Source organism: Babylonia areolata, chromosome 13, assembly GCF_041734735.1.
Source record: "Babylonia areolata isolate BAREFJ2019XMU chromosome 13, ASM4173473v1, whole genome shotgun sequence".
NCBI lineage: Eukaryota > Metazoa > Mollusca > Gastropoda > Neogastropoda > Buccinidae > Babylonia > Babylonia areolata.
Genome location: NC_134888.1, coordinates 17,339,465 through 17,366,848, shown reverse-complemented (window position 1 = coordinate 17,366,848; position 27,384 = coordinate 17,339,465). Strand labels below are relative to the sequence as shown.

At 41.8% G+C, this 27,384-nt stretch overlaps 2 protein-coding genes across 2 annotated transcripts in view; one reads left to right on the top strand and one right to left on the bottom strand.

Annotated features, from left to right (window-relative positions):
• Nucleotides 1-9,696, top strand: part of LOC143288858 (uncharacterized) — an 18,411-nt gene extending 8,715 nt beyond the window's left edge. The window contains exons 3-6 of the mRNA XM_076597510.1: nt 263-731; nt 2,499-2,727; nt 5,396-5,635; nt 9,161-9,696. Coding sequence (XP_076453625.1) covers nt 263-731; nt 2,499-2,727; nt 5,396-5,635; nt 9,161-9,430 — 1,208 coding nt within the window. The 3' untranslated portion in view covers nt 9,431-9,696. The remainder of the gene's footprint in view (nt 1-262; nt 732-2,498; nt 2,728-5,395; nt 5,636-9,160) is intronic.
• An 846-nt stretch (nt 9,697-10,542) lies between these two features.
• Nucleotides 10,543-27,205, bottom strand: LOC143288857 (intraflagellar transport protein 81 homolog). Its single transcript, XM_076597509.1, has 14 exons — nt 27,124-27,205; nt 26,416-26,587; nt 25,234-25,334; nt 24,819-24,999; nt 24,294-24,449; nt 22,449-22,559; nt 21,530-21,614; nt 20,447-20,610; nt 19,370-19,465; nt 17,932-18,078; nt 15,761-15,910; nt 14,539-14,757; nt 12,914-13,158; nt 10,543-11,661 (listed from the first exon to the last, which is right to left on the bottom strand). Exons 2-14 carry the CDS (start codon nt 26,575-26,577, stop codon nt 11,391-11,393), a joined length of 2,088 nt encoding a protein of 695 aa, XP_076453624.1. The 5' UTR covers nt 26,578-26,587; nt 27,124-27,205; the 3' UTR covers nt 10,543-11,390.
• Between the last annotated feature and the right edge of the window lie 179 nt (nt 27,206-27,384).

The following is a 27,384-nucleotide window of genomic DNA, read 5'->3' as shown; positions in this document are numbered from 1 at the left end:
GCGAGGGCATATATATGTTCCTAGAATAGGAAAAAAATGTTTCATCAGCAAGATGACACACACTGGAATAACAAAGTCATTCTCAACCTTACACTGCCAACGAAACACACTCCATTAACGGCGCACGGTTTGACCAGAGCGTTGAGTTTGTTCACAACCCAGGCACCTGCCCTCATTCCCCCACACCCTTTTTTTGTCTTTGTAAATGTGGTGCCGCGCGTAAAGCTGGAACTAAAGCAGACACTGTGTCTGCTCTACGCAGGTGAAGTCGTTGAGAAAAACCCCGACGATGAGATGTTTCGAAACAACCGAAAAATGTTCAGCTTTTGGTTCCCCACCAGTTATAGAATGAGTCCGAACATCACCATCATGTTCGCCGACAAAATTACTTACACCTACTTCTTCAACCCTCTCCCAACTGATCCATCGGAAACCCTGAATGAATCCATTCCGGACTTGAGAAGTGACACGGAAGTCGTCTACCCTGACACCGGTGAAGCCAGCGTGGACTTCGTGGTGTCGTCTCGGGCCGACGACGCTGTGGTGGACGAGCAGCTGACCTACACGTCCTATGTCAAGGACGGTTCGTTCTTTTACACCAGCGAGGACTGGCCGGTGACCGTGACGAAAGCTGAGTGTTCCGGCGTGGGGGTGTTCAGACTGGAGTTCAACACCAGCCGTGAGCAGCGCCCCGAGGGAGTTTTGGTGCTGACTGCTCGTAAAGAGTTCAGGTAGGGACTGAAAGGAGCGGAAGAGGGGGGTGAGGGATCGGTGGGCGGGTGGTTGTGGTGGTGGTGGGGTGGTTGTTGTTGATGGGAAGACGGCTAGGGGGTGGGGGTGGGGAGGCGGGTATCCATGAGCATTTTTCTGCAGTGAGCAACAATATGATGATCACTGTGTACATGTATGTGTTTTTGTGGGAAGGACTGACAACAACAACGATTTTACATTCAGAAGGGAATCGTGGTGCGGTTTGTTTGTTTGTTTGTTTTTTTTTGTTGTTTTGTTTTTTGTTGTTGTTGTTTTTAAACAGTGGCAACGAACAGTTACAATAAGAACAACAACAAATTGGTATTCAAGACAAGAAAGTCTGGTGCATGTTGTTTCAACAACAGTGTCAACAATAACAGCATGACAACAAAGGTATGCAAGACAAAAAAATGTCTGGTGCATGTTGTTTCAAAAACAGTGTCAACAATAACAGCAATAACAACAATTTGGCATTCAACACGTCTGGAAAAAAGAAGGAGAAGAAGGCGAAGAAGAAAAGAGAGAAGAGCAAGAATAGTAACTAGAAGAAGAAGAAAACAAAATGGTGTTGATGAGAGCGTGTGAGGAAGAAGAAGAAGAAGAAGATGATGAACAGGAACAAGAAGCTGTTTCTTTGCCAGGACATGTAACGTGTTACGTCACAGTGCATTTTCTTCTTCAGTAAATAAACACCGGCCGCAATAATCGTAACGTGTGTGCAGTTCACATAGGTGTGGTTGCACTGCTAACAATCATGCAAAGGGTACAGACAGCAAAAAATACTGCTGCCACTTCTGTTTCTACTATGGCTGTCAACATCAGTAGCAGTAGCAGCAGCACCACATCCACCAGCAGCAGTAGAAGTAGCAGCATCAGCAGTAGTAGTTGTAGCAGAAGTAGTAGAAGCAGCAGCAGTAATAGTAGTAACAGCAGTAGTAGTACAAGAGGCAGCAGTAGTAGTAAGAACAGCAGCAGCACCAAAAGTAGCAGCAGCAGTAGTAGTAGTAGCAGCAATAGCAGCAGCAGTGGCCGCGGTAGTAGTAATAGTAGTAGTAGTAACAGCAGCAGCAGTAGTAGCCTATTCGTAGCAGTAGTGGCAACAGCAGCAGCAGTAGCAGCCTATTCGTAGCAGTAGTAGCAACAGCAGCAGCAGTGGTAGTAGTAGTAGTAATAGTAATAGCAGCAGCAGTAGTAGTATTCACAGCAGTAGTAGAAGTAATAGCAGCAGCTGCAGAAGCATTAGTAGTAGTAGCCGTAGCAGCAGCAGTAGTAGAAGTAGTAATAGTAGTAGCAGTAGTAGTAGCAGCAGTAGCAGCAGCTGCAGAAACATTAGTAGCAGTAACAGCAGTAGTTGTAGTAGCAGTAGCAGCAGCTGCAGAAGCATTAGTAGTAGAACAGAAGCAGCAGTAGCAGGGGAGGAAGTCATCGTACATTTAATATTTATCAAAGCTTTCTCACCGTTTTTCTTCTTCTGCATTCGTGGCTCTCGTTCAGTCGTAGGCCTATGTGCGAATGAGGTTTTACTCCGTTTTCGGGGATGTGAGTGGTGGGGTATTTTCTTATTTTCATAACCCATCGAACGCTGACATTGATAACGGGATTTTTGAGTGTGTGTGTGTGCGTGTGTGTGTGTGTGTGTGTGTGTGTGTGTGTGTGTGTGTGCGAGCGCGCGCATGCGTGCGAAAATGTGTGTGCGTATGTGTGTGTGTGTGTGTGTACCACCCACCCACCCCTTGCTCGTCCTGCAGAGCCGAAGAGGGCCGCCAGCTGATCAGAGCCGTGGAGGTGGTGAAGAGGGTGGATTTCTACCCGGAGGGCAGCTCCAGTCCCGTCACCCCGGATACCCTGGCCTTTGTCCGTCAGTGGACAGACACCAACGGCCTCAGCAACCAGGTGTGCGACATCTCCGAGTCCCAGGAATGTACCGCGTCCTGCACTGTCGTGGGTCCAAAAGTTTCTGAGATCCGCCTGTACAAGGTAAGAGGGTGGATTTTGTGGAGCTAGTAGATTTCGGTTGGTGTGTGTGTGGAGGAGGAATTTTGTTTAACGTACCGTCACACATATCGGTGATTGAAAACAAGTTGTTAGAGTATTACTGCATACATTTGAGTATTATTGTTTAGAAGAGGAGGTGGAGGAGGGGGGTGAATGGTGAATTGGGGGAAACCGGGTATGTGGGGGATGAAATTTGAAACAACTATCCAAACACAATTACAGAAAATTGCATAATGGACTTCGTGAAAGAGAAGTCACTAATCTAACAAGCGAAACAACTGATAATGAATGCAAAAAGTCAAAAACATCAACGTTCTCAGTCACTTGTGATGACACACTTTCGTGCAGGTAAGGCTTAATCCTATCACAGTAAAAAAAATTACATGCTTAATTGTCACATTACTGAAGCATAAGCACTCAACTCTAGAGCAATATTTAAAGTTCGTAATGAATTTGATAAAAGTCTGAAAATTAAACTTAGGACTGGTCTACAAATCGGACCAAAATCTGAGAGAGTCCACTGACGAGGTTTTAGAGTTGTATAAAAGCACCTATAAAAGCCTCTTTCTAGTATATTACTTATTTCCTTGTATGACAATTGGCAATATACTTTAATACTACCTGTATAATTCTTTGCTCCCCTTTTTGCTGCCCTGTCTGCTTGGTCGTTGTAAAGGAATCTAGCATGGGATGGTATCCAATAAAAACCAACATTTGCACCTTTCATAAACAGGGAATGTAATAAATACCTTATTTCAAACAATAAATCTTCTCTCTGATAATTTTCGAAAAGGAGCAAACTTTTTAAAACTGACTGAGAATCAACACAAAAAGGATATAACTTATCATCATTGGTATTTGAACAAGATGATTTAAGGCCGTATGGATGGCCACCAACTCAACTGTAAAAGCTGAATGTCTTTACCTGGAAAATATTATTTTTCTGTTTTTAGACTAGGAATCACAAAAGCAAATCCAGCAGTGTTATCAGCCATCATTGTAAACTTTTAAATGATTATCATGATTTTCTTCTAATTCAATTCTGACAGATGCTGCTAGTATATGTGGACATTCTCCTTTTGTTGTGTCAGAAGCACATAATTATGTTGACGTTTGTTTTCGTTAACTCCCAGGGAGGGACAGGTGGTACCAGAACACGAGGTGCCATATCATGTAAATCAATGTCTGAAGAATGTAGAATATCTGACACATATGTGCGAATGGTTTGTAGATTTAAATTATTTTGTACATTTTTTGAAAAATCAATATCAGACCTGATATCTAATTCCTCAAAATCCTCCACTCACATCTCACTATATATTTAACAGAACTAAATTTTCTGATTTCATCGAGTGGTAAAATACTCGCAAGCTTACAGGCTTCGGACGTCTTAGTATGCAGAGGTACCCCTAAAGCAAGTTTCACAGCTCTACTGTCGATGATTCGGAGCTTCTTTAGAAAAGTCGCCGGAGCGGAAAAGATTTCTTGACCGGAGGTCAATCTTGATCTTACGAGTGAGGTCGCTAAATGTAAGAGAATTTTGGAGTCTTGTCCCCGAGGAGAATGACTTACAATTTTTAAGAAATTTAAACTTTTTGTATTAGTATTTCTTTTTATCACAACAGATTTCTCTGTGTGAAATTCGGGTTGCTCTCCCGAGGGAGAGCGCGTCGCAAAACAACAGCGCCACCCATTTTTTTGGCATTTTTTCTGCATGCAGTTTTATTTGTTTTTCCTATCGAAGTGGATTTTTCTACAGAATTTTGCCAGGAACAACCCCTTTGTTGCCGTGGGTTCTTTTACGTGCGCTAAGTGCATGCTGCACACGGGACCTCGGTTTATCGTCTCATCCGAATGACTAGCGTCCAGACCACCACTCAAGGTCTAGTAAAGGGAGAGAAAATATCGGCGGCTGAACCGTGATTCGAACCAGCACGCTCAGATTCTCTCGCTTCCTAAGCGGACGCGTTACCTCTAGGCCATCACTCCACACTACTTTAGTCACTATTGAATCAATGTGTTTCTTCCAGTATAGTTTTGAAGTAAGTAGGATGCCAAGAAATTTTATTTCCGACTTGAAAAATATTTCATGTCCTCCCCCCAAACAATTCGTGGTAATCTGCTGGGATTATAACCGTTATCAAATATGTTCAAGTGTGTGTTTTTTTCTACAGAAAACTCAGAACCGTTCGAGTGCATATAGCTATACAATCTATCAAGTTCACCCTGAAAAAGTTTCTGTACATAATAGGTGTAATGTAGGCTTGTCCTTTTCCTTAAGGATGTCTGAATCCATATAGCGATATCATCAGCATGTTGTGCCAGTTTGGTAGATGATGAAAAACATGTTTGTAAATCGTAAAGAAAAGGATTTAACATAGTCATATACATGACCAGACAGACTAATTTGTTTCAGCTTATATAACAGTCTGCTATGCCACACTCGGTCATAAGCTTTAGTAAGATAGAGGCACGCAAGAATACTTTTTCGCTTGGAAAACTGTTTTGTGATTTGTGTAGTGAGACGGGTCAGATGATCAGTTGTAGATCTTCCTTTCCGAAATCCAGTTTGATGATTATGATAATGATAATGATGATTACACAGGTGAAATGAAATTTCGTTTCGTTTCCTTTCCCTCTGCCAATACAGCAGATGGACTACAGGGAGAGAGCGTTGCCCGGGTCCAAGACCTCAACAAAGCTGGGCTTCCTGAACGTGACGTCAGCCTCCATGACTGACGTCAGCAGCCACACGACAGTCTATCTGGGCTGCAAAGCAAGGATCGGGGAGGGCTGGGACAGGATGGTGGAGCAACGAGTGGTGCTGACCAGGAAAGCGAGAGCTAAGATTGTGGAGGAAGTCAGCTCGGCTTGGCTCTACCCAAACCAGGTAAGCTACACTTAGTGACGGCACGTAGGTTTTACAGTACCCACGGCAACAAAAGGGTTGCCCCTGGCAAAAGTCTGTGGAAAATGCCACTTTGGCAGGAAAGCAAACACACTTGCAAGGCAGAGAATAGAAAATATGGGTGGCGCGCTGCTTTAGTGACATGCTCTTCTCCTTGGAGGAGCAGCCAGAATTTCACACCGAGAAATCTGTAGTGACAGAAGAATGATACAATACAATACAATACAATACAATACATCATTCATTATGGACCTACAGTGGAGGAGCGCGGAATGATGAGAATGAACAAATATTCTGGACTGTGCACAAATTGTAGTGCGGTGTGCTGTGCTGCACTGCATTGCGTTGAGATGATTGTATTGTATTGCACTGTACTCCATTGTATTGTGATGTGTTGTTACTTTTTATGTCACAACATATTTATCTTTGTAAAATTCAGGTTGCTGTAGACGGAGCTAGTGGTGCGCCACCCATATATATTTTTTTTCAGTCAGCAAGTGATGTATGGCACAATCAACGACAAAAATTTCAAACGTTATGAAACGTGAAATGTTTTCTTCTACCTTTGGAAAATATAGGCCTATACTTTGCAGAATTGATGGATGAATTCATTGTATCTCTCTCTCTCTCTCTCTCTCTCTCTCTCTCTCTCTCTCTCTTCAACACACAAATGTTCACATTCACATACATATGTTTGCAAATACACAACCTTTTGTATTCATGACATCAAGAGGCTTAGAAGTTATATGGCATCGTCACTGCATGGAATACTGTTTGTTCCATGTTTCTGGTGACTGGGACATATTCACAGAAACTTGAGTACTCTGTGTGTGTGTGTGTGTGTGTGTGTGCCGTACTCTCTGTCTCTCTTCAATGCATAGTGCTTCAGGTAAAGTTAACTATTCATTGTATCATATCTTGATTTGCACTTAAAATTGTCTTAAAATTGTCATGTTAAATATTCTCCTTACCTTCCGCCATTGCGTTTGTCATTTGTATGTACCAGTCACATGAAAGACCATAACATAAGTTGCTCACGCGTTCACTTTCAATGCTTCATAGGTCAAATACTGTGATTTGTCTCGCTTCATGGATTTTGAACAAATGTCTGTACTAAGGTCCGCTCGGCTGTTCTGTAACCAAACCGAGAGACAGACAGAGAGAGACAGACAGACAGAGACAGAGAGATGTCTATCTTTTGCCGATCATATTCGCTGCCTGTAGACACACTGTTCGATGCTGCTCTCGTTAGCAGTGTACAGGCTTTTCATTCTGCTTCGTGCTTATGATGATTTCTGAAATCGGCACAGCTCATTAGCAATGGATACTTGTATCCACGACATATAAACAGAAAAAAAAAAAAAAAAAATCCGCACCACACGATGACTCGTCAGGTTTTTCTGTGGTCTTTCAACATCCACTTTGTTCTCTTTTGTCTTGTGAGTCATTTTTCTGTCACTCTCAGAACTGCGAATCGTTTTTGTTGGCACTGTCAGACATGTGGGTCATTTTTCTGGGAGTGACAGACCTTGAGTCGTTTTTCTGGCACTATCAGACATGCGAGTCATTTTTCTGGCGCTTTCAGACCTGAGTAATTTTTCTGGCAGTCAGACCTGAGTCCTTTTTTCTGGTACTGTCAGACATGTGGGTCATTTTTCTGGCACATGAGACCCGAGTCATTTTTGTGGCACTGACAGCCCTTGAATCATCTTTCTGGCACTATCAGCCTTGACTCATTTTGTGGCACTGTCAGACCTGTGAGTCATTTTCTGGCACTGTCAGAACTGGGTGTCGTTTTTTCCCTGGCACTATCAGACCTGTGAGTCATTTTTCTGGCACTGTCAGACTTGGTCATTTTTCTGGCACTGTCAGACACGTGGGTAATTTTTTTCTGGCACTGACAGACCTTGAGTTATTTTTCTGGCACTGTCAGACCTGTGAGTCATCTTTCTCGCACTGTCAGACCTGTGAGTCATCTTTCTGGCACTGTCAGACCTGTGAGTCATTTTTCTGGCACTGTCAGACCTTTGAGTCATTTTTCTGGCACTGTCACACCAGTGAGTCATCATTCTGGTACTGTCACACCTGTCAGTCATCTTTCTGGCACTGTAAGACATGTGGGTCATTCTTCTAGAACTGACAGACCTGTGAGTCCTCTTTCTGGCACTATCAGACCAGTGAGTCATCTTTCTGGTTCTGTCAAACCTGTGAGTCATCCTTCTGGCACTGTCATACCTGTGAGTCATCTTTCTGGCAATCTCAGACTTGTGAGTCATCTTTCTGGCACTGTCAGACCTGTGAGTCATCTTTCTGGCACTGTCAAACCTTTGAGTCATCTTTCTGGCACTGTCACAGCAGTGAGTCATCTTTCTGGCAATCTCAGACTTGTGAGTCATCTTTCTGGCACTGTCAGACCTGTGAGTCATCTTTCTGGCAATCTCAGACTTGTGAGTCATCTTTCTGGCACTGTCAGACCTGTGAGTCATCTTTCTGGCACTGTCAGACCTGTGAGTCATCTTTCTGGCACTGTCAGACTTGTGAGTCATCTTTCTGGCACTGTCAGACCTGTGAGTCATCTTTCTAGCAATCTCAGACTTGTGAGTCATCTTTCTGGCACTGTCAGACCCAACCCACTTCATCAGTGGTGCAGTGGCCTGGTGGTGGTGATGTGGGAGAGGCAGGATAGTGAGGAGGGCAGGGTCCCGGAAATGGGTTTGGAGCATGTGTGTGTGTGTGTTATGAATGTGTGCAACTTAAATATTGTAAAGATTGTGTGTGTGTGTTATGAATGTGTGCAACTTAAATGTGGGAAAGAATGTGTGTGTGTGTGTGTGTGTGTGTGTGTTTGTGTGTGTTTTCTGTGTGTCTAAGTAGGAGTAGGATGGAATGTGGGGGTAGTGTGAAGGGGGAGGGTGTGTGTGAGAGAGAGAGGGGGAGAGAGAGAGTTTGTGTATGCATGTGTGGAGACTTTTTTGTTGCTGTTCCAATTTGGAAGGCTCTCACTCTAAGTGTGCAGTGTCTTTGCATAGATTGGGCATATGCTTCCTTTCTCAATTTGATTTTTTGTTTTTTATTCAGCTGACATGGTGCAGCGTGTATGGATATGTCCACATGCCTTGACACCTCCTCCTTGAAACTCAAACAATACACATCCAAAGTAAAATCTTACTGCTTCTGCCAACCTTATCCCCCCCACATGATTGGATTTTATTTCCTTTCGTTCACAGTTTGCTTTTTTGGAGGGGGAGGTGGGGGGGGGGGGGAGGCGTTGTTTGTTTGTTTTTTTTGTTTTTTTTGTTGTTGCTTTAGTCCCTCTTTTGAGTGAGTGCTGGATGTTAATAAAAACAACATTACCCTCATTCAAAAAAAAAAAAAAAAAAAGGTCTCATCTTGTTTTGTCTTGTCTTGTCTCACCCCATTCCTGACTCTGGAAGTATGATGCAAACTTGCTTATCCATTACCCTTGTTAAAAAAAAGAATTTTGCAAATCTTGTCTCACCAATCCAGACCCTGGAAGTACGATGCAAGGCTCAAGGTGTCCCCGTGCCCACAGTCACCATCACAGATGCCAACGACCCTGAGGGCAGGCCCTTGGGTGATCGCTTCCCAAGCCAGTCCTACACCACTATGGTTGAATTTTTCCAGTACATCAACGTGCAGTTCTTTCTGTACAACACCGCCTTCACTTCCTCCCTGTCTCACGTGCGCTGTTCTGCTGACAACGGTTTCAAAGGCCCTGCTGTTGCCGTCCTGGAAGTTGTTCCGCCCCCAAATTAATTAATCAATGAAGACTGTGCTGATGTTTGTTGTTGTTGCTGCTGCTGCTTTTCCCAGCAGCAGCCCAAGGTCTGAGATGGTTATCTGTTCACAGTGTTCATAGGTCTGGAATCTCTTGAGATGGTCTCTTTTGTCCCCACAGCAGCTTGATGTCTAGACTTTCGACTGAGATGGTCATGCTTAATTAGGTGTAGGATTCTTTTTCTCTCTTTACTTTAATTGCTTAATTGTTTTCCTGCATAAATAAACATTACAGGAGGTGTAAATGGTTGTCACTTGTTTGTGTGCGTGTGTGACTAGGTGTATATATATATATAAATAGACAATCCCAGTGTGTGGGAGAGTGCTCACATGACCATGTGAATGTACATATGTTTACATGTACATAAACATGCTATGTGTGATTGTGTGTTTACATGCATGTGTGTGTGCATGTATATGTATGTGTGTGTGTGTGTGTGTGTGTGTGTGTGTGTGTTTGTTTGTTTGTTGAGAGACAGAAAAAGACAAGAGAGAAAGAATGCACAAGTTCATCAGTTGTGATGACATGTCTGAAATTTCAATGTTTTGGATGTGATCTCTCAAGATGTGGCCACCATTTATAGAACTTGTTCCAGCATCTGTAGTTAGACTAACATTGATGTCTTTTACTGTCTTCATGGACTGTGACTCCCACATTCACCCCTAAGTACAAGTAGATTGTCATGTGTATGACTCTTTTTACCCCACCATATACGCAGCCATACTCTGTTTTTGGAATGTGCGCATGCTGGATACGTACTGTCCACAACCAACTAATTGCTGATATGGATTACAGTCATACATGTAAAACCCTACAAGTACATAAGTGTGAAGATGGGAGTTGTAGCCCACAAATGCAAAATAGGAGGACAGGGGAATATATCACAGAAAACTTTCAAATTTACAAAGACTGATAGTAAACATAACTTGTGATCCACAATTTAAGATTCATGCACCATCATCCATAAATGAATGAATAAATTGTACGTTTTATAAAACACACACTTCAAACATTTTTTTTAACCTTCCCTTGTTTGAAATTTCTCTGCATAATTCACACAAAGGAACACACACAATGCACAAGCACAAAATGAGATGTAAGAACTGATTTAATTTCACTTCAGCAATATGAGAGAAAAACACTTTTGGAAATGAGAAGCAAACATAAATACATGCACAATTTTCATGAGCAGCTCTTTTAACTTCAGTACTACTAAATGTGTGACAAATGGATTATGTCACAAATCATCACAGTAACAGGCAGAAATGAAAATGAAAGTCAAAAACAGTAAGAGAGGACGGGGAAATTTTAAGAGAGAAAGAAAGAAAAAAAAGGGAGAGACAGACAGAGCAAGACTGATAATAAAAACAGCGATCTTGGACGGAATGTATTTTACCTTTTGATTCATGACCAACCAGTCATATATTGGAGAAAAAATAATATCACAGACATACCCACTACCCATCATCACCATGCCAAAACAATCACAACACAGTCAACATGTGAGAGGATACTAATTCTCAAAAACATTTTCCTTTTCACTCACCCCCTACTCCAGTCTTCCAACCTGTTTTGTTGTTGGTGGTGTTGCCTTTTCTTTTCTTTTCGGTTTTTTGTTTTTTGTTGTTGTTTTTTTGTTTTTGTTTTTTGTTGTTGTTTTTTGTGTTTTTGTCTTTCCCAAATGTCTTTCCACCAATTCCTGATCCTCTTTATGTTGAACATCAACAACGCATAGCACTTCCTTAAGCATTTCAAAGGGTTAATATTATAGTCACAGACAAAATACCTTCAACCCCTCACAACTAGCCCCAACTCCAAAAACAATTAGACCCAACAGAAAACAGGTGCAAAAAAAAACAAAAAAAAAACCAAACAAAAACGCCTGGGCACTTCTGCAGCAACAAAAAACACAGAAACAGAAAAAATCCAAATCAGCATTCATAGAACCAGGCGGTCTTCCTCCAGATGGGTGGGCGGAGCTTCCCCATAGCCGCCACCCCCCTGCATGCCCCGCCCACCTGTCAGGTTGGAGCCAATGGAGGCGATCTGTTCCAGGCAGCTGACCTTGCACTGCATAAGGCGCTCCAGGTCGCGCCACATCTTCATCTGCTTCTGGTTGGGCTCGTGGTTCTCCCGCACCGTCTTCTGGCGCTCCCGAAGGTTGCGACCCAGGTTCTCCTGCTCCTGGATCTTGCGGGAGTATGTCTCTCTGTGGGGAAATAAAGTAATGTTGTGTCACCTTTGTCTAAGGATAAACGGAGCCTTTGAACTATGTGGCAGTATGTCTCTCTGTGGGGAAACAAAGGAATGTGGTGTCACATTTTGTCTGGGGATAAATGGAGCCTTTGAACTAAGCGAGAGTAAGTCTCTCTGTGGGGAATTAAAGCAATGTTGTGTCGCATTTTGTCTGGGGATAAAATAATTTTTATGAAGCCTCTGAACTAAGCAGGAGTACGTCTCTATGTGGGGAAACAAACAACTGTTATGTCACATTTGTCTGGGGATAAACAGAGCCTTCGAACTGTGTGGGAGTACATCTCTCTGTGGGGAAACAAAAGAATGTTGTGTCACATTTTGTCTGGGGATAAATGGAGCCTTTGAACTGTGCAGGAGTACATTTCTCTGTGGGAAACAAAGGAATGTTGTGTTGCATTCATCTGGGGATAAATGGAGCCTTTGAACTTAGTGGTAGTACGTCTCTCTGTGGGGAATTAAAGGAATGTTGTGTCACATTTTGTCTGAGGATAAAATAATTTTTATGGAGCCTTTGAACTAAGTGGGAATATGTTTCTCTGTGGGGAAACAAACAACAAATTTGTCTGGGGATAAACAGAGCCTTTGAACTGTGTGGGAGTACATCTCTCTGTGGGGAAACAAAGGACTGTTGTGTTACATTTGTCTGGGGATAAACTGAGCCTTTGAACCAAGTGTGAGTAGGTCTCTCTGTGGGAAAACAAACAACTGTTATGTCACATCTGTCTGGGGATAAATGGAGCCTTTGAACTTGAGCATGCACATATGGTACCTGCACATGCTTTGCTTAACAACCAGCAATTCACATCTATCCCAGAAGTAGAATTTGTCACAGAAGAATTGAAGAAATTGAATGCTCTAACCCTAGTGTCCAGGAAAAAACCCTGAACTTTCCTTGCTTCAGTGGACGCAAGGCAAGTGAGAAGCAAACGGGCATCCATGCATCATTACATTTAGGCTTAATTAAAGCAGAAACAGTCAATAATGAAAAGTACATTTGCAAACAGAAAAAGTATATAAAAAAAAGGGTGGCACTTCACTGTGGCAATGCACTCTCCATGGAGAGAATAGCCCAAATTTCACACTGGGAAAAAAGTAATCCAATCAAAATACAATACAATACAAGATGAGACGAGAGGATACCATACAATACAACATAACACAACACAACATAACACAATACAACTACAAAATTTCAGCTCACAGACCTCATGGTCTTCTTCTTCTCTGCTGCATCTCCACTGACGTAGGTCTTCATCTCGGAGTTAATGCGCTCCTGCTGCTTGGTCAGCACGGTCATCATGCAGTTGAGGTAGTGGTAGCGGGACTCCTCGGCCCGGCACTCCTCCGACAGGCCCCGAACCTCCTGCTCCAGCTTGCTCATGTTGCTCTCCAGGCCGGCCGAAGTGCGCTCATACACCTGCTTCTTGCTGTCGTAGTCAGGGGTCAGCTCCTGTGCATGCGAGTATGTGTTTGTCAGTTAGTCATTCGTTAGCTTGTCACTTAATTGTATTGCTCATGCACCTGCTTCTTGCTGTCATTGTCAGTGCATGCACGCATGTGTTTGTCAGTCATTCATTCTTTAGTAGATTAATTAATTGTATTGTATTATTCTTTTTGTCACAACAGTGTGAAATTCGGGCTGTTCTCCCCAGGGAAAGCAAGTCACTACACTGAGAGCCCCACTCTTTTTTGGGGGGGATATTTTTTTCTGCCTACAATTCTATTTGTTTTCCTATCGAAGTGGATTTTTCAACAGAATTTTGCCAGGGACAACCCTTTCGTTGCTGTGGGTTCTTTTATGTGCACTAAGTGCATGCTGCACACAGGACCTCAGGACCTCGGTTTATCATCTCATCCAAATCAATAGCGCCCAGACCACCACTCTAGGTCTATGGAGGGGGAGAAAATACTGTAGACTGGGATTCGAACCAGTGCGCACAGATTCTTTCACTTCCTAGGCAGACATGTTGCCATTAGGCTAACACTCCACTTAATGTCACTAGCTATCTGATATCCCTGCTGTCTGACCCTCTCCCTCCTGCCTTCACTCTCTATCAATAATAATAATAATAATCCAATTCATATAGTGTCTAACCCCCAAAAATAGAGTATGGCTGCCTACACTGTGGGGTAAAAACAGTCATACACGTAAATGCCCACTTGTGTACATACGAGTGAATGTGGGAGTTGCAGCCCACGAATGAAGAAGAAGACGACGAATATAGCACCTTTCCATGTAAAACATACTCAGTTACAATGTACAGTGTAAAACCAGACAAATAAAACATATATCTAAAAAATGAAATGAAAAGTTAGCATCCACAAACCTGCACAGACATCCAGTCAAATACTAAAGCGTGTTCACACAAATCTTCATACACAACATTACTCACAATCATTATTCACATCATACATCACAATACCCAAATAATGCACATTTCATACATCACAATACCTAACAATGCCTGTCAACACTCTAATCTCCCTGCTGCCTGGCCCCTCTCACACATTCCTTCATTCACTCTAAGTCACTGGCGGTCTCCTATATCTGCTGCCTGGCCTCTCTCCCACCCTCCTTCATTCTCTCTACATCACTAGCAATCAAATATCCCTGCCGCCTGGCCCTTCTCCCACCCTCCATCATTCACACTATGTAACTAGCAATCAAATATCCCTGCCGCATGGCTCCTCTCCCACCCTCCTTCATTCACTACACATCACTAGCAATCAAATATCCTTGCTGCCTGGCCCCTCTCACACCTTTCTTCATTCACTCTACGTCACTAGCGGTCAAAAATATCCCTGCTGCCTGGCCCCCTCTCCCACCTACCTGCACTCTTTCACGCAGGGGTCGGATCTCTCGCAGGATGGGAGCAAGCACGTTGCGGCGCTCCGCAATCTCGGCATGCATGCGGCGCACCATCTCAGACATGTCCTCCAGGGTGCGACCCTTGACCTCATCCAGCTCGCTCTTGGTGGCCGACACCTTCTCCAGGTTCTCCTGTGTCTCTCGGTAGCCAGCCACACCTGCTTTCTCTTCCACAATGCCCTGGGAGAGAAATAAAGCTATAACAGTTTAGACAATGAACATGACCTTCTTTTTTCTACTTATATTGAGCGCTCTGTTAAGAAAGGAGCAATCACTGACTGCATGAAAGAAAAACCAAGTATTTTTTTTTTACATGATCTGACATTCAAATGGCAGACACTGACAGTCACACAGATGTGTCGACCCTTCAGTACCTTTATCAGAACTCCTGACAATGTATATTAGATTTAGGTGTTTATCTTTACAAACCCACCTCCATGTTTTAATGTAACACACGACTCTTCTTTTTATGCCAATTTAGCTGTATCTACCACACACAATCAAAGACAGTGTAACTATTATTACAGCAGAACATGTCCATAGTCTAAAATGCTGCTTATGTATAGACAAAAAATGTAATTCATCATCATCAATATACCTTTGCGGATATTCCGTTGGAAGAAATCTACTGGTGGAAAGAAAAATATATGAAAAATCCTGCTTTTATTCATCAGTGCAGTACAATGAGTGGCAACACTCTACAATTCAGAATTCTGGGCAGCAAGACAACCAGTGTGGTGTGGTGTGGTGTGGTGAGGTCAGGTGTGGTGTGGTGTGGTGTGTAGTGTGTTGCAATGCATGGCAACACTCTACAATGCAGAATTCTGCGAAACAAGACAAGCAGTGTGGTGTGGTATGGTGTGGTATGGTGTGGTGTGGTGTGGTGTGGTGTGGTGTGGCGTGTGGTGCAGTGTGGTGTGGTGTGGTTTTGTATTCTATTACCTTTTTGTCACAACAGATTTTCCTGTGTAGAATTCAGGATGCTCTCCACAGAAAAAGAGAGAGAGAGAGAGAAAGCATCACCACAGTGCAGCACCACTTCTGGTTTTGGGGGGTTTTTTTTTGTTTTTATATTCCTTTTCTTTCTGTCAGCAAGTGTATTTGTTTTACTATTAAAAGTGAAATTTTTTCCACAGATTTTTTGCCAGGGACGACCAGTGGACCACACAGTGGCAGGCCTCACCAGCTGCTGGTTGATCAGCTGGTTGCGCTGATTCAGGATGTCCTCGGTTCGGGTCAGCACGCCCGACTCGGCGCGCAGCTCAGCCAGCTCTGACCTCTTCTTCTTGTATATGGTGCTCTTGCTGCGAAGCTTGTTGACGTAGCGCTTGAACTGGAGTGGTCATGCACACAGACAGAAGTTTTTTTTTTTCTTCTTCTTTTCTTTTCTGCTTCAGTCCTTCACGGAAGGATTGACTGATTATCTCAAAACATCAAGATGGAATATTGTAAGAAAGAGAGAAAGACAGGAATAAAAGAGTGTGGTAAGCAGGAGGGGGGAAGAAGAGATTTTTCATGAACAGTATTACTGATTTGTTATTCACACTGATAGTTTGTAGGGATTCTTTTTTAAATGTTTATATAGTTCACCAATTAACATTGATAGTTTACAGTGGGGTGGGGGTGGTGTCACACAAGCTTTGCCAGACACCCTCATCAGGCATCTGATAAACTGTGGTTCACAGCCTTTATCGGATGTAACATTGATATAGTTAGTGACTTACATTTTGCTGTAGCACCATATCTGTAACCCAGACACATGTTATTTATTTTCTGTATTTTGTTCTTCCACAGCAACAGGTGATGACAATATGTCTACATGTGGAGACATGATGGTATCAATTCTTCCTCTAAGAAGACAGCTGCTGTCATATAGGTGTTTGCACTGTTTATGAACAGCCTAAGTGTTTGAGGGTCCTGCTACTGACTCTGGAACTCTAGATTTTGCCACACAGGCAGCATTTATTAGGAATCTATGACCAGCCAGGCTATCATTAACCTGCTCTCATTTCTCTTTCTCTTCATATTGCTGATCTATGATAGAGGTGTGTGTGTGGGGGGGGGGGGGGGGGTTGAGGATGAGTGTCTTCCAGTTCTGGTATATGTAAAAAAAAATTTTAAAAAAAAGAAAAGAACACAACCTTCTACACTTCTATCTTATTAACTCACTCGGGACGACAAGTTTTCTCCCTTGCTTTTCCCCACAGACGGCCCATTTGTAAGGGTTTGGAAAAAAATTACAAAAAATACAAAATACTGTGTCAGAAAATGAAACTTTCAGAACTGGTTTATTACGTGTTGAGCTATTACATATAAAAAAAAAATCAAATTTCTCATCTTATTTTTACAGTTTTGCCATATGTAGAAAATACTGCCAATTTTTCACCCCGAATCACCATGCCCATGCTTGCTTTCTGCATTAAATTCGCTTTCATCTTCATCATCATCCACCTCTTCAATGTCCGACCCTTCAGTTTGTAGCATTTCAAGTACTTCGGCAACCCTAAAATGTTGCCGTCACTGCCTTGTTCGCTTCACAACATTCTGAGAAGAGCCTGCTTTGCTAACAGACTGGCACACGAGCAGACGACCGGTCAGTGACTTTGTCAGCGTGTGCGCGAGATGGGCCACACATCCCAGGCTGACCAATCATACTGTTCGATTGTGGAGTGACCCAGAATAGCGCACTCTGCTTGGCTAATCACAAAATCATGTGTACAGCGCATGATGGAATTTTACTTTCGGAGAATGCTATTCCATTCCTTCGTCCGAATCCGAATACGTTTTGTGTAGGAATGCGTGAGCATTCCTTCGTCCGGAGAGAGTTAACAGTCTGTAACTGAATAGCATGGTCACTGTACAGATTATCTATTTTGATACTGTTTCAGAAACACTTTTCTATCATCCTGTAAATTTCCAGGTAACCCTGCATAATGATTAAAAAACAAAAAACAAAGCATGTTGGTGGATGAGTGAGAGTGTGGATGGAGATATTGTGGAATGAATGGATGACAGAAGGAATGAATAAAAATAAACTTCTTTTTTTTTTTAAAACAAACATTGATCCATTGAAAGAACACATTAAATTTCCATGCACAGTGACAAGCCTTCACTAAAACAAACAAAAAACCCCCACAACATCAAATTCATTCAAATACACATATGCATACACACATACACACGCACACACAAGTACACACATACACAAACACACGCACAAACACACACACCAAACACATTACAACTTCCATCCAAGACAAGCCTGCTTGCAAAATCACACACAAACAAACGCACATATGCATGCACACACACACACACACACACACAGAGTGGAGAGAGAATCTCACAACTCACGTCTTCTCCTTTCAAAATTTCAGCTCCTTCCACGCTGGAGACAATCTCTCTCTTCTGTTCCAGCTCCTGGTTGGTTCGGTTCAGGTCTTCACGCATCTCCCTCAGGCCTGCTGCCGCTGCCTCTTTCTTGTGGGCAATGATTCCTGCCTGCACACGTCACACATCAGGAAGTGAAGAATGCAGCAGTCAGACATTGTCAAGGCAGAGCACATGGTTTATACCATCTGTGCACAGTGACCTGCCACCAGAGCAGCCCCACAGAGCAGGTCTAGAATTATCTTTGGTTGACCAGAAAACCCACCCACCTCCATCTAACCACCATCAGTACCTGAAGTGTCTACATCAGGAGTAGATGGCAGTCACCTCTAGAGAGACAGAGCATGGGTGAATCCGCTTCAATTCTGCAATGCTAGTTGAGGTGGTCTTGTTCATTGCATAGTCTTCTGTGTGGCATTTTCTGGGATTAAAAGGCCTTGTCCACCACTCTTGAATAAATACTATTGGAGTTTCTCTCTCTCTCTCTCTCTCTCTCTGACACACACACACACACACACACACACATACACACACACACGCACACAAAAGTGACTGCAGTACCATGTACAGTGTGCGGCAACAGTCTGTCAGTTGTTCATATGAACATGCCTACAATCATTCACTCCACACTGCTTCTGGTGAACAGACTTTAAATCAGTGAAACAACAAACTTCACAGTACACCCAAAGAAGAATTAAAATTGGAGAAGAGATTGCCAATACTAATGTGACAATGTCTACTCTTCATAGCAACTCTTCTGGATTCTGTAAGCTTTTGCATGTGTGTGATGTGAGCTTTTTACACTTTTCTCCCTGCCATCTCTGTAAATATACAGACTTCTTCACTGAAAACATCAGAGCAACCTATGAAGAGCATGTAATTGCTTTTTGTTTCTAATGAAACAGGAATTGTGTTTTCAGGCTTTAACATCAATATTGGCTATCCGGTTAACCACCTTCTGTAAAAATCCAAAACATTGCTCTTTACTGATGGCTTGACTGACATTAAGATTCATCTTGTCCAGTTCTCAGCTCACACAACATCTTACAAGACTGTTGAAGAGTGAAGCTGTTAAATGTGACAGCTAATGCCAGGGGAAATGTGCTGTCATAAAGGCTTAGTTATCTGGTAAGACTTCCTTCTGGGTATACATGGTCTCCAGGTATAACAAAATAAACAAATAAATAAATAACTTAAAAAGTAATCAGGAATGGAAACCATATTTCCAGGATCAACAGGATCTCTTTATGCAGCCCCATCTTTTACTATCTTTTCAGTGGCATAGCTCCCCCCAATCCAGAAAACCAGTTTGACTGCATATGAACTGAAATGTGAAGAATGAAGGAAAAACGACCAATCCAATCCCACACAACAGGTTATCAATCAGTGACAAGATGCCAACCTGCTGTCTGAAGAGAGAGAGCTTGTCCTCTGTGGGGTCCCCACTGCGCATCCTCTGCTCTATCAGCTGGTTCACTTCAGAGTTCAGCGCCGTGATCTGCAACAACACAAAACAACTGTTCGCCATCACGTGACACCACACCCACTGCAGCAGTAGCCAGTCAGAAATCATCCACGCAACATCGCTATCTTCTTTTTCTTTTGCTGTTACCATAGGCTGCAAAGCTCACATTCATTTGTAAGTAAAGTGGAATTCTACATGCACGTCGTTTTTACCCTGCCATGCTGTACATGCTGGGAACGTTCTTGTTTTCCGAACCCATGAAGCACTCACATGGATTACAGGTTCTTTAACATGCACATTTAATCTTTTGCATGTGTATACACATGAGTAGGGTCCTGGTGCTAGCAGGTCTGCACATCCACTGTTAGGAGTCGGGGAAAAAAATGTCTACCTTTAACCCACCAGACACTGGGATCTGAATCCAGAACTCTTAACGCGTAAACAGCTACCTATTCAATGACCATCCAACTGAATCTAATCTGTTTGTGCCTACTCTTATGTTGGACATTTATTTTACACTTGCTTGCAAGTGACCCTCCCTCCTTCCCAACTTCTATTTTTCAATGCATTTACACTTTGTACTCTGAGTACTCATTTCTTTGAAACACTATCTTGCTTCCCTTGAAATGAGCACAGACATTTATGAACAGCAGTGCGCATGTTCAGTTTCATTTTCTCAATCAGTTGTATTTTCACTTGGTGTTTCTAAAAGCTTGTTGGCTTTAGCTTCTATTTTGTTTGTCCATGTTTTTAATGGGACTAAGCATGATTTTTATGTTGTGTGCATTGTGTGTATGAAATATGGCTTTGACAGTGCACTCTGCTGTTGGTCCACAGAAACTGCAGTGTAACTGCACTGATGTGGTACAAAGTGTAAAGGTAATTTTTTCATCTTAATTATTTCTATAATCTTTTAATTTTACTTCTGACCAGGCGTCAATCATCTAATCACCTGCAGACACATGAAAGAATTTTTTTTTTTTTTTTTTTTTAAAGAAAGAACAGGTACCTTACCTGGTTGTTGAGGTCGTCCAGGTCCGACTGGCCCATGGCGGGCACAGCCACCACCTTCTGCAGGTCCTGGATCATCTTGCGGCGGGAGGACAGGTCCTTGGGGAGCTGCTCCTTCACAATGTACCCGTTGGCCCGCGTCTCCTCCTCCAGACGCTCTATCATGCCTGAAAACAACAGGGAACCTGGGGTGACTACAGTCAGGGGCGGACAGGATGCTGGCCGCAAAGTGAACAGGTGGCCTGGCGGTTAAGCGTCCATCTTGGCTGAGAGAATCTGAGTACACAGGTTCGAATCTCACACTCACCAGTATTTTCTCCCCTTCCACTTGACCTTGAGTGGTGGTCTGGACACTAGTCATTCAAATAAGACGATGACCTGAGGTCCCATGTGTAGTATGCACCTGGCACACTAACACAACTCATGGCAAAAAACAAATGGACTGTCCCCGGCATGATTCTGTAGAAAAAATCCTCTTATGGAAGGAAAGCAAACACACTTGCAGGCAGAAAAAAGAAAAAAAAAATGGGTGGCGCTGCACTGCAACAATGCAACCTCCCTTTTGTATCTTCATTTCTTCTTATTTTCCCTCAGGGCCTGACTAAGTGCATTGGGTTATGCCGCTGGTCAGGCATCTGCTTAGCACATGTGGTGTAGCGTATATATCGATTTGTCTGAACGCCTCTTTGAGTAACTGAACTAACTGAACTGAACCTGGGGAGAGCGGCCTGAATTTCACACAGAGAAATCTGCTGTGTCAAAACGTAACACAATACAATACAAGGCCTGTACACACACAAACACACACAACCAGATACACATACACACACAACAAAACACACTGCAGGATTTCCTGCTAACACATACACAAATAAACACACTCTCACACACACACACACACACACACACACACAAACGCACACGCACACACACACACGCACACACCAGACATATATACATACACAACAAAACACACTGCAGGATTTTCTGCAAACACACACACAACAAAACACACTTGAGGATTGCCTGCACAAAAACACACAGACACAGACACACACACAGAGTTGCAGCAGCAGTGCGACTCACTGTCAGCGGTGGCGCCGACACTAGCCTGCCGCATGTCCTTTAGCTGGTTCTCCATCCTCTTCACCCTCTGCTCCAGGTGTTGGATCTGTACCAGTCAGCAATAACAACAATAATAATAATAATAATGATAATAATAACAATAATATTATTAATAATGATAATAATAACAATAATATTATTAATAATGATAATAACAACAATAATGGTTATGATTATAATGATAACAACTAATAATAATGTCATTATTAATAATATCAATAAGTACAAATTTTGTTTTAAATACTTTTTTTTAATGCAATGCCATGCTCACACCTCCCAGGCATGGAGCTTATGGCACTTACCACAAAAAGAGCCCACACAAACAGACTCCTGCACAATCACATACATGACCAGCAGAAGTTCAGAAGTTCAAGACATACACTGGTCAACAAGATGGTTGGCAGAATGGAAGAGATGTGTTTTGATAGACTTTTTAAAACAGAACTGTGAAGTCCTTTTTATTTATAAAACTAATATGGTGTAGTATATATGGATCAGTCCACATGCTTGGATGCTTACCTGAAAGTGAAACTGAACTGAAACTGATTCTTCCATTAAATTCTTCCATAAATGATTGTAGGAAAATGTCCAAAGTACTGCCAAATACAGAACACAATTTTTGGATAGAAAAGACTTAACCTGATCTCTTGCAGAGCCTGAGTGCAAGAGAATAGTTCTTTCAATGTATTTTCATTTTATTTCCTCTTATCTGATACTGTAGCGTGCCTTTGGATCTTGGCAAAGGAACAGAAACTAAACATTGCTATAATAACAGCCTCTTCACAAACACCAATTTGCCAAATCAAGGGAGACAGTGTTTGAAACAAGGTCTCCAAAACCAAACGTTCTCCCTAAGTTTCAGTGGGGGTTCCTCACATACGTTGGTCATCTGCTCCTGTTTCTGGGCGCTGACTCTCTTCTCACGGTCACGCTCCACACGCAGGTTCCTGGCCACGTTCATCATCACCTGCGAGTTGGGGTGCGACTCCACCTGCATTTCACAAAAACACATGCTCACAATAATCATGCTGCATTTCAGAAAATCATGCGTTTACCATGATCATACTGCATTTCACAAAATCATGTGTCAACCGCCATCGTATTACATTTCACAAAATCATGTTAGCCATAATTGCATTGCATTTCACAAAATCATATGTTTACCATAATCATACTGCATTTCACAAAATCATGTGTTTATGTCAATCGAATTGCATTTCACAAAATCATGTGTTTACCAAAATCATATTGCATTTCACAAAATCATGTGTTTATGACAATCGAATTGCATTTCACAAAATCATGTGTCACAAAAATCATGTGCGTACCATAATCAAGTTGCATTTAATAAAATCAAATTGTGTTTTAACACAATCGTATTGCACTGAACAAAATCATACTGGATATACTATGATTATATTTAATGTATTTACCACAACTGTGCTCCAGATAATAAATACATGCTCAGACCTGTCAATCATTAAGGTTTGTCAGTGATGTTTTGGATAAAGTTCAAGCAGCAAGTGCCATTTGTCAGCAGCGCACCAATATATGTTCCACAAAACACAGAAACATTCACACACATAACATACACTAATAAAACACACGAACAAATTTGTTTTGTTTCTTTCAATAAGTGAAACACACACGTTCCCAGCACCAGCCAAACAGTTATGTATTAACACACTCTCTCTCTCTCTCTCTCTCTCTCTCAACAGTGGTGATTCAAGCTGCCATTCATGTCCATCAGTCGGTCCACCATGTGACATGTTTGCGTTCAGCATGCTGATAGTGCAACTACCATGATGCTCACGAACATCTGATCTGGTAATACACAGATATTTTCCTGTATAGCCTCCTTATTTCTTAGATTCATTCTTCTTGTTTTCTTCAAAGCAGAGAGCTCTCCATGCTGGTGTTGCGCTTTAACATTGTGGCATCTAAAATGAACTAACTCTATAGAAAATCTTGTCAATGTGTGCTCAATGAGAAGTTAGCTACAACTGGCTGAAATATGGCAAAGCTCATTGGCCGACACAATACTGGGTCAAGCATGCTTTGCTCATCTTTTGTTTTGGAACCGATTGGAAAGAGTGGGATAGGGATGGTGAAGGGGTAAAAACAAATGATTTTACTAAATCAGAATGTAACATTTTCAACTTGAGCATAACAGTGTAGCAAAACGCACTTCATCACAGCAAATTCTGCTCAAACCATAGCAGTTGGCAGGTTTGCATATTGCAATTGCCACAATCATATTGTATATACTACAATCATAATTTGATACTGTTATTTACTTCAATTGTGTTTTATTTTATACTATCAAACTATAATCATCAATGGAGTGTTGTAATTATCAGAAACATGCTAGATTTAATACAACTATGTTGCATTTACCAGACAGGACAGGACAGGATTAATTAGCACACATCATGCACAGCTGACATAGACTGGATTCTCAGTTTCAAGGGTGTATAACTATTGCTGTGTCTCTTCCTTCTGTGGCTTGACTTTTGCAGACCAAGATATTGGGAAGGGCTGTGGAGCCACACTGGGTGCAGCAGGCATGCTGATGACTGGTGACACCTATCCGAGACAGGCATACTCTGCCACAGTAACTGCAGGGCAATATCAGTTCTGGCCTGGATGTGTCTTTCTGCAGAAATGGTAAAGGAAAGACAGAAACAAACTCAGAGCCCAACACCACCAACTCCCACCAGCATACCTTACGGCGGAGTCGTTCAATGCGTTTGATCAGCTGTTCCTTCTCCTCCTCCATGTTGGTGATGTCTTTTCGGATCTCGGTGGTGTTGAAGCCAGAGTTCTGCAGTTGGGATGACTGCTTGTGCAACTCCTTGAACTGCTCCATCAGGTCTTCGTACTGGAACATTATGCATTTGTATTATATTGCTAAATCTTGTACAGAGACAAATCAAGGTGCTTACACACCAGTTATTCACACAAATGTGTAATTCTAGTTCACAGAGACAAAACACAGAGATAAAAAATACATGCAAATAGGAAGCTGGAGAAACTGTATGGAAGGAAGAAACAGACCAAACAGAACACATCATCAGCACAAATTTTACTCCAAAAAACCTGTCTACAAACTCGGTCCACTTTAGTCCAGTACTATGCAACAAATGGGGAGTTGGAGTTTCAGTTATTAAAGCAAACCATAAAGTGACTTCTTGTCAATTTGAAGGAAAAACAGTAACAAGAAATCTGTACATCAACCCCTTTCCTTTACCTGCACGTAGATGCCGCTGACCTCGTCATCTTGCATAATGTCTGCAGGTACCTCAATCTTCAACAGGTACTTGGCCAGGTAGGCCCGTTTCTGCAGCTCGGGCACTCGAGGCAGGAGCCATTCCAGAATGGGGAAGATGATGGGTTTCTCTCCCTGCACCAGTCCTACACGGAACTGGTTTCTGTTGAAGGCAAGAACAGCAGTTAGGAAAACCGGCTTTATAAATCGTCCAAAAAAAACATAATGCATAAACTGAATAACAGATAAACATTACAACATTACACTGGCATAAACACACAAAATCTCTACAGCTTAAGATATTCAGAAGCTTGCAATAGCATACACTGTCATAAACATCATATGAAAAACAAATGACACCAAACACATTTCTGTATCACATACAGAGGATGCTTACAGGTTAACAGAATCCGGAGGCTTGTACTTCAGAACTCGCAGCAGCTGGAATACCCTGACTGCCGTCTGATCTGGAGTCTCTTCCCGCAGGTCAATATTTTGCTGGAAACAAGCAATTCTTTATATATTCAGTTCAGATCAGTCTTAAATCTTATCATCAAAGTAGTCCAGGTGTCAAGTACACTTGTCAAGAGTGTGAACAGAACATAACGGCTAAGTTTCTTCGTATAAATTTGCTAAATGTTTATCTTAAAACAAGCAATGTTATTTCTAGAGCCATGAAAGTTTTCTTTCAAATAAACTTATGCTAAAAGAAAGCAATACATTGTCCAATGCTTTACCCAGTAAATTTCATAGGTTACACAAAGTACTAAAGATTCTTTTTTTTCACTTACTTTTTTACAACTTTGGTGTCATTCAAGAAGTATTACTGAAAAATTAATTTCAGAAATGAACCATTGTGCATTCTCTAAAAATAAGAGTATCAATGAAACACACACACACACACACACACACATGATCATTTAAAAAGTAAAACATGAAATGATTTTATATCAAAAAGAAAAAAACAACAGAATTCCCGGCTTCCAGGTGTGAACGGATACCTGGCTTCGGTTGGGGAAAGTGAAAAGCGGCAGAAGGAGACAATTGTGCCCCAAGTCCTACCTTCCTAAGCTGAGCCCTAGACTCAGTGAATATGAATTCTTTTCTACAGAGCTTTCAAACTTCACTTGAAATATATATTTCATATATATATCTTTATATATATATATATATATATATATATCTATCTTTTCTCCCTTTCTCCCACACATATTTAATCTTTCTCTCGGTGTTTCTTACAAGCAGATCTGAGGTAGAATATAAATGGACAACCCAGTATCAATGAAACCTTTGTAAAGTAACCAATAACCTCTCTCTCTCTCTCTCTCTCTCTCACACACACACACACACACACACACACACACACACACATACTCAATCAAGACAGAAACAGACACGCAGACAATAAAATATTGAATCCATTTATACATTCAGTGCACAACTTTTAACATTTCTAATCATATTATTTTAGTTAATCTGTTAAGTGAGTGACATTCCAAACCACAATGATCAATTCAGTATCTTCTTCCGCATAATGACCCTAATCACTTCAAGTGTTCAACAGGTAATATACTAGCACCTTTGGATCAATGATAGCCAAAACATCATTGAGAACTTGCAGCAACTGCAGAGGCTCCAAGGCATCAAAGGAGATGAGGTTATAGTTCTTGTTGAAAGGCTCCTTGTTCAGCTGCTGAACAATCACCTTCATCTGCTCACTCTGTGTCTGACTTGCTGTCATGGTGCCAACACTGGAAGATAATTTTTTTTTTAAAGAAATTGTCTTTTCTTCATAATTTGATAATCTATGTTTACATTTAAATGAAGTATGTGTGAAATATCTAAATGCCTGTGTGAGCATTTATTGTGATGTGATGTGGTCAGTGTAGGTGTAACTCTGTGTGTGTGTGTGTGTGTGTGTGTGTGTGTGTGTGTGTGTGTGTGTGTGTGTCTGTCACTCTGTGTGTGCGCGCGCGTGTCTGTGCATTTGTGAAACAAAATTTGAAGCTTATCATTTATACACCATCTTGTTTTATTCCTTCGCTCTGTGCTATGCTACAGATACTTATTAATAATCTAAAAGTTCGTTAGTTTAGCTAACAGTGTTATATTACTTGTGCATTGCATGAGTATAACTAACTGGACTGAAGCAACCACTCTTCGTACAGAACCACTTCAAAATTGGTGAAGAAAAACAGATTTATGGAATATTCATAACATCCCAATCCAAGAAAGCAGCATAAACTGTCTAGATACTTCACGACACCACAAGTAAATCACAATATACCTGGCTTGTTGCTGTTTTCACGATGTGTAACTCCAACTTTCTAACGCTGCTATGGACTCTTTGAAGAAGAATTTTGACCCAGCATGCAACGTAAAATAGCTGCTATAATACATCCTGTCCATTCTCCTTTTCAAAATTGAAGACATTACAGTACTTGTTAATAATAAACAAAACATTGGTTTTTAGTCTCAGTAAAATGTTTTACACCAACGATATTAGCCACCAATATCAATATATCTTAAATGTATATTTGTTTTAGGA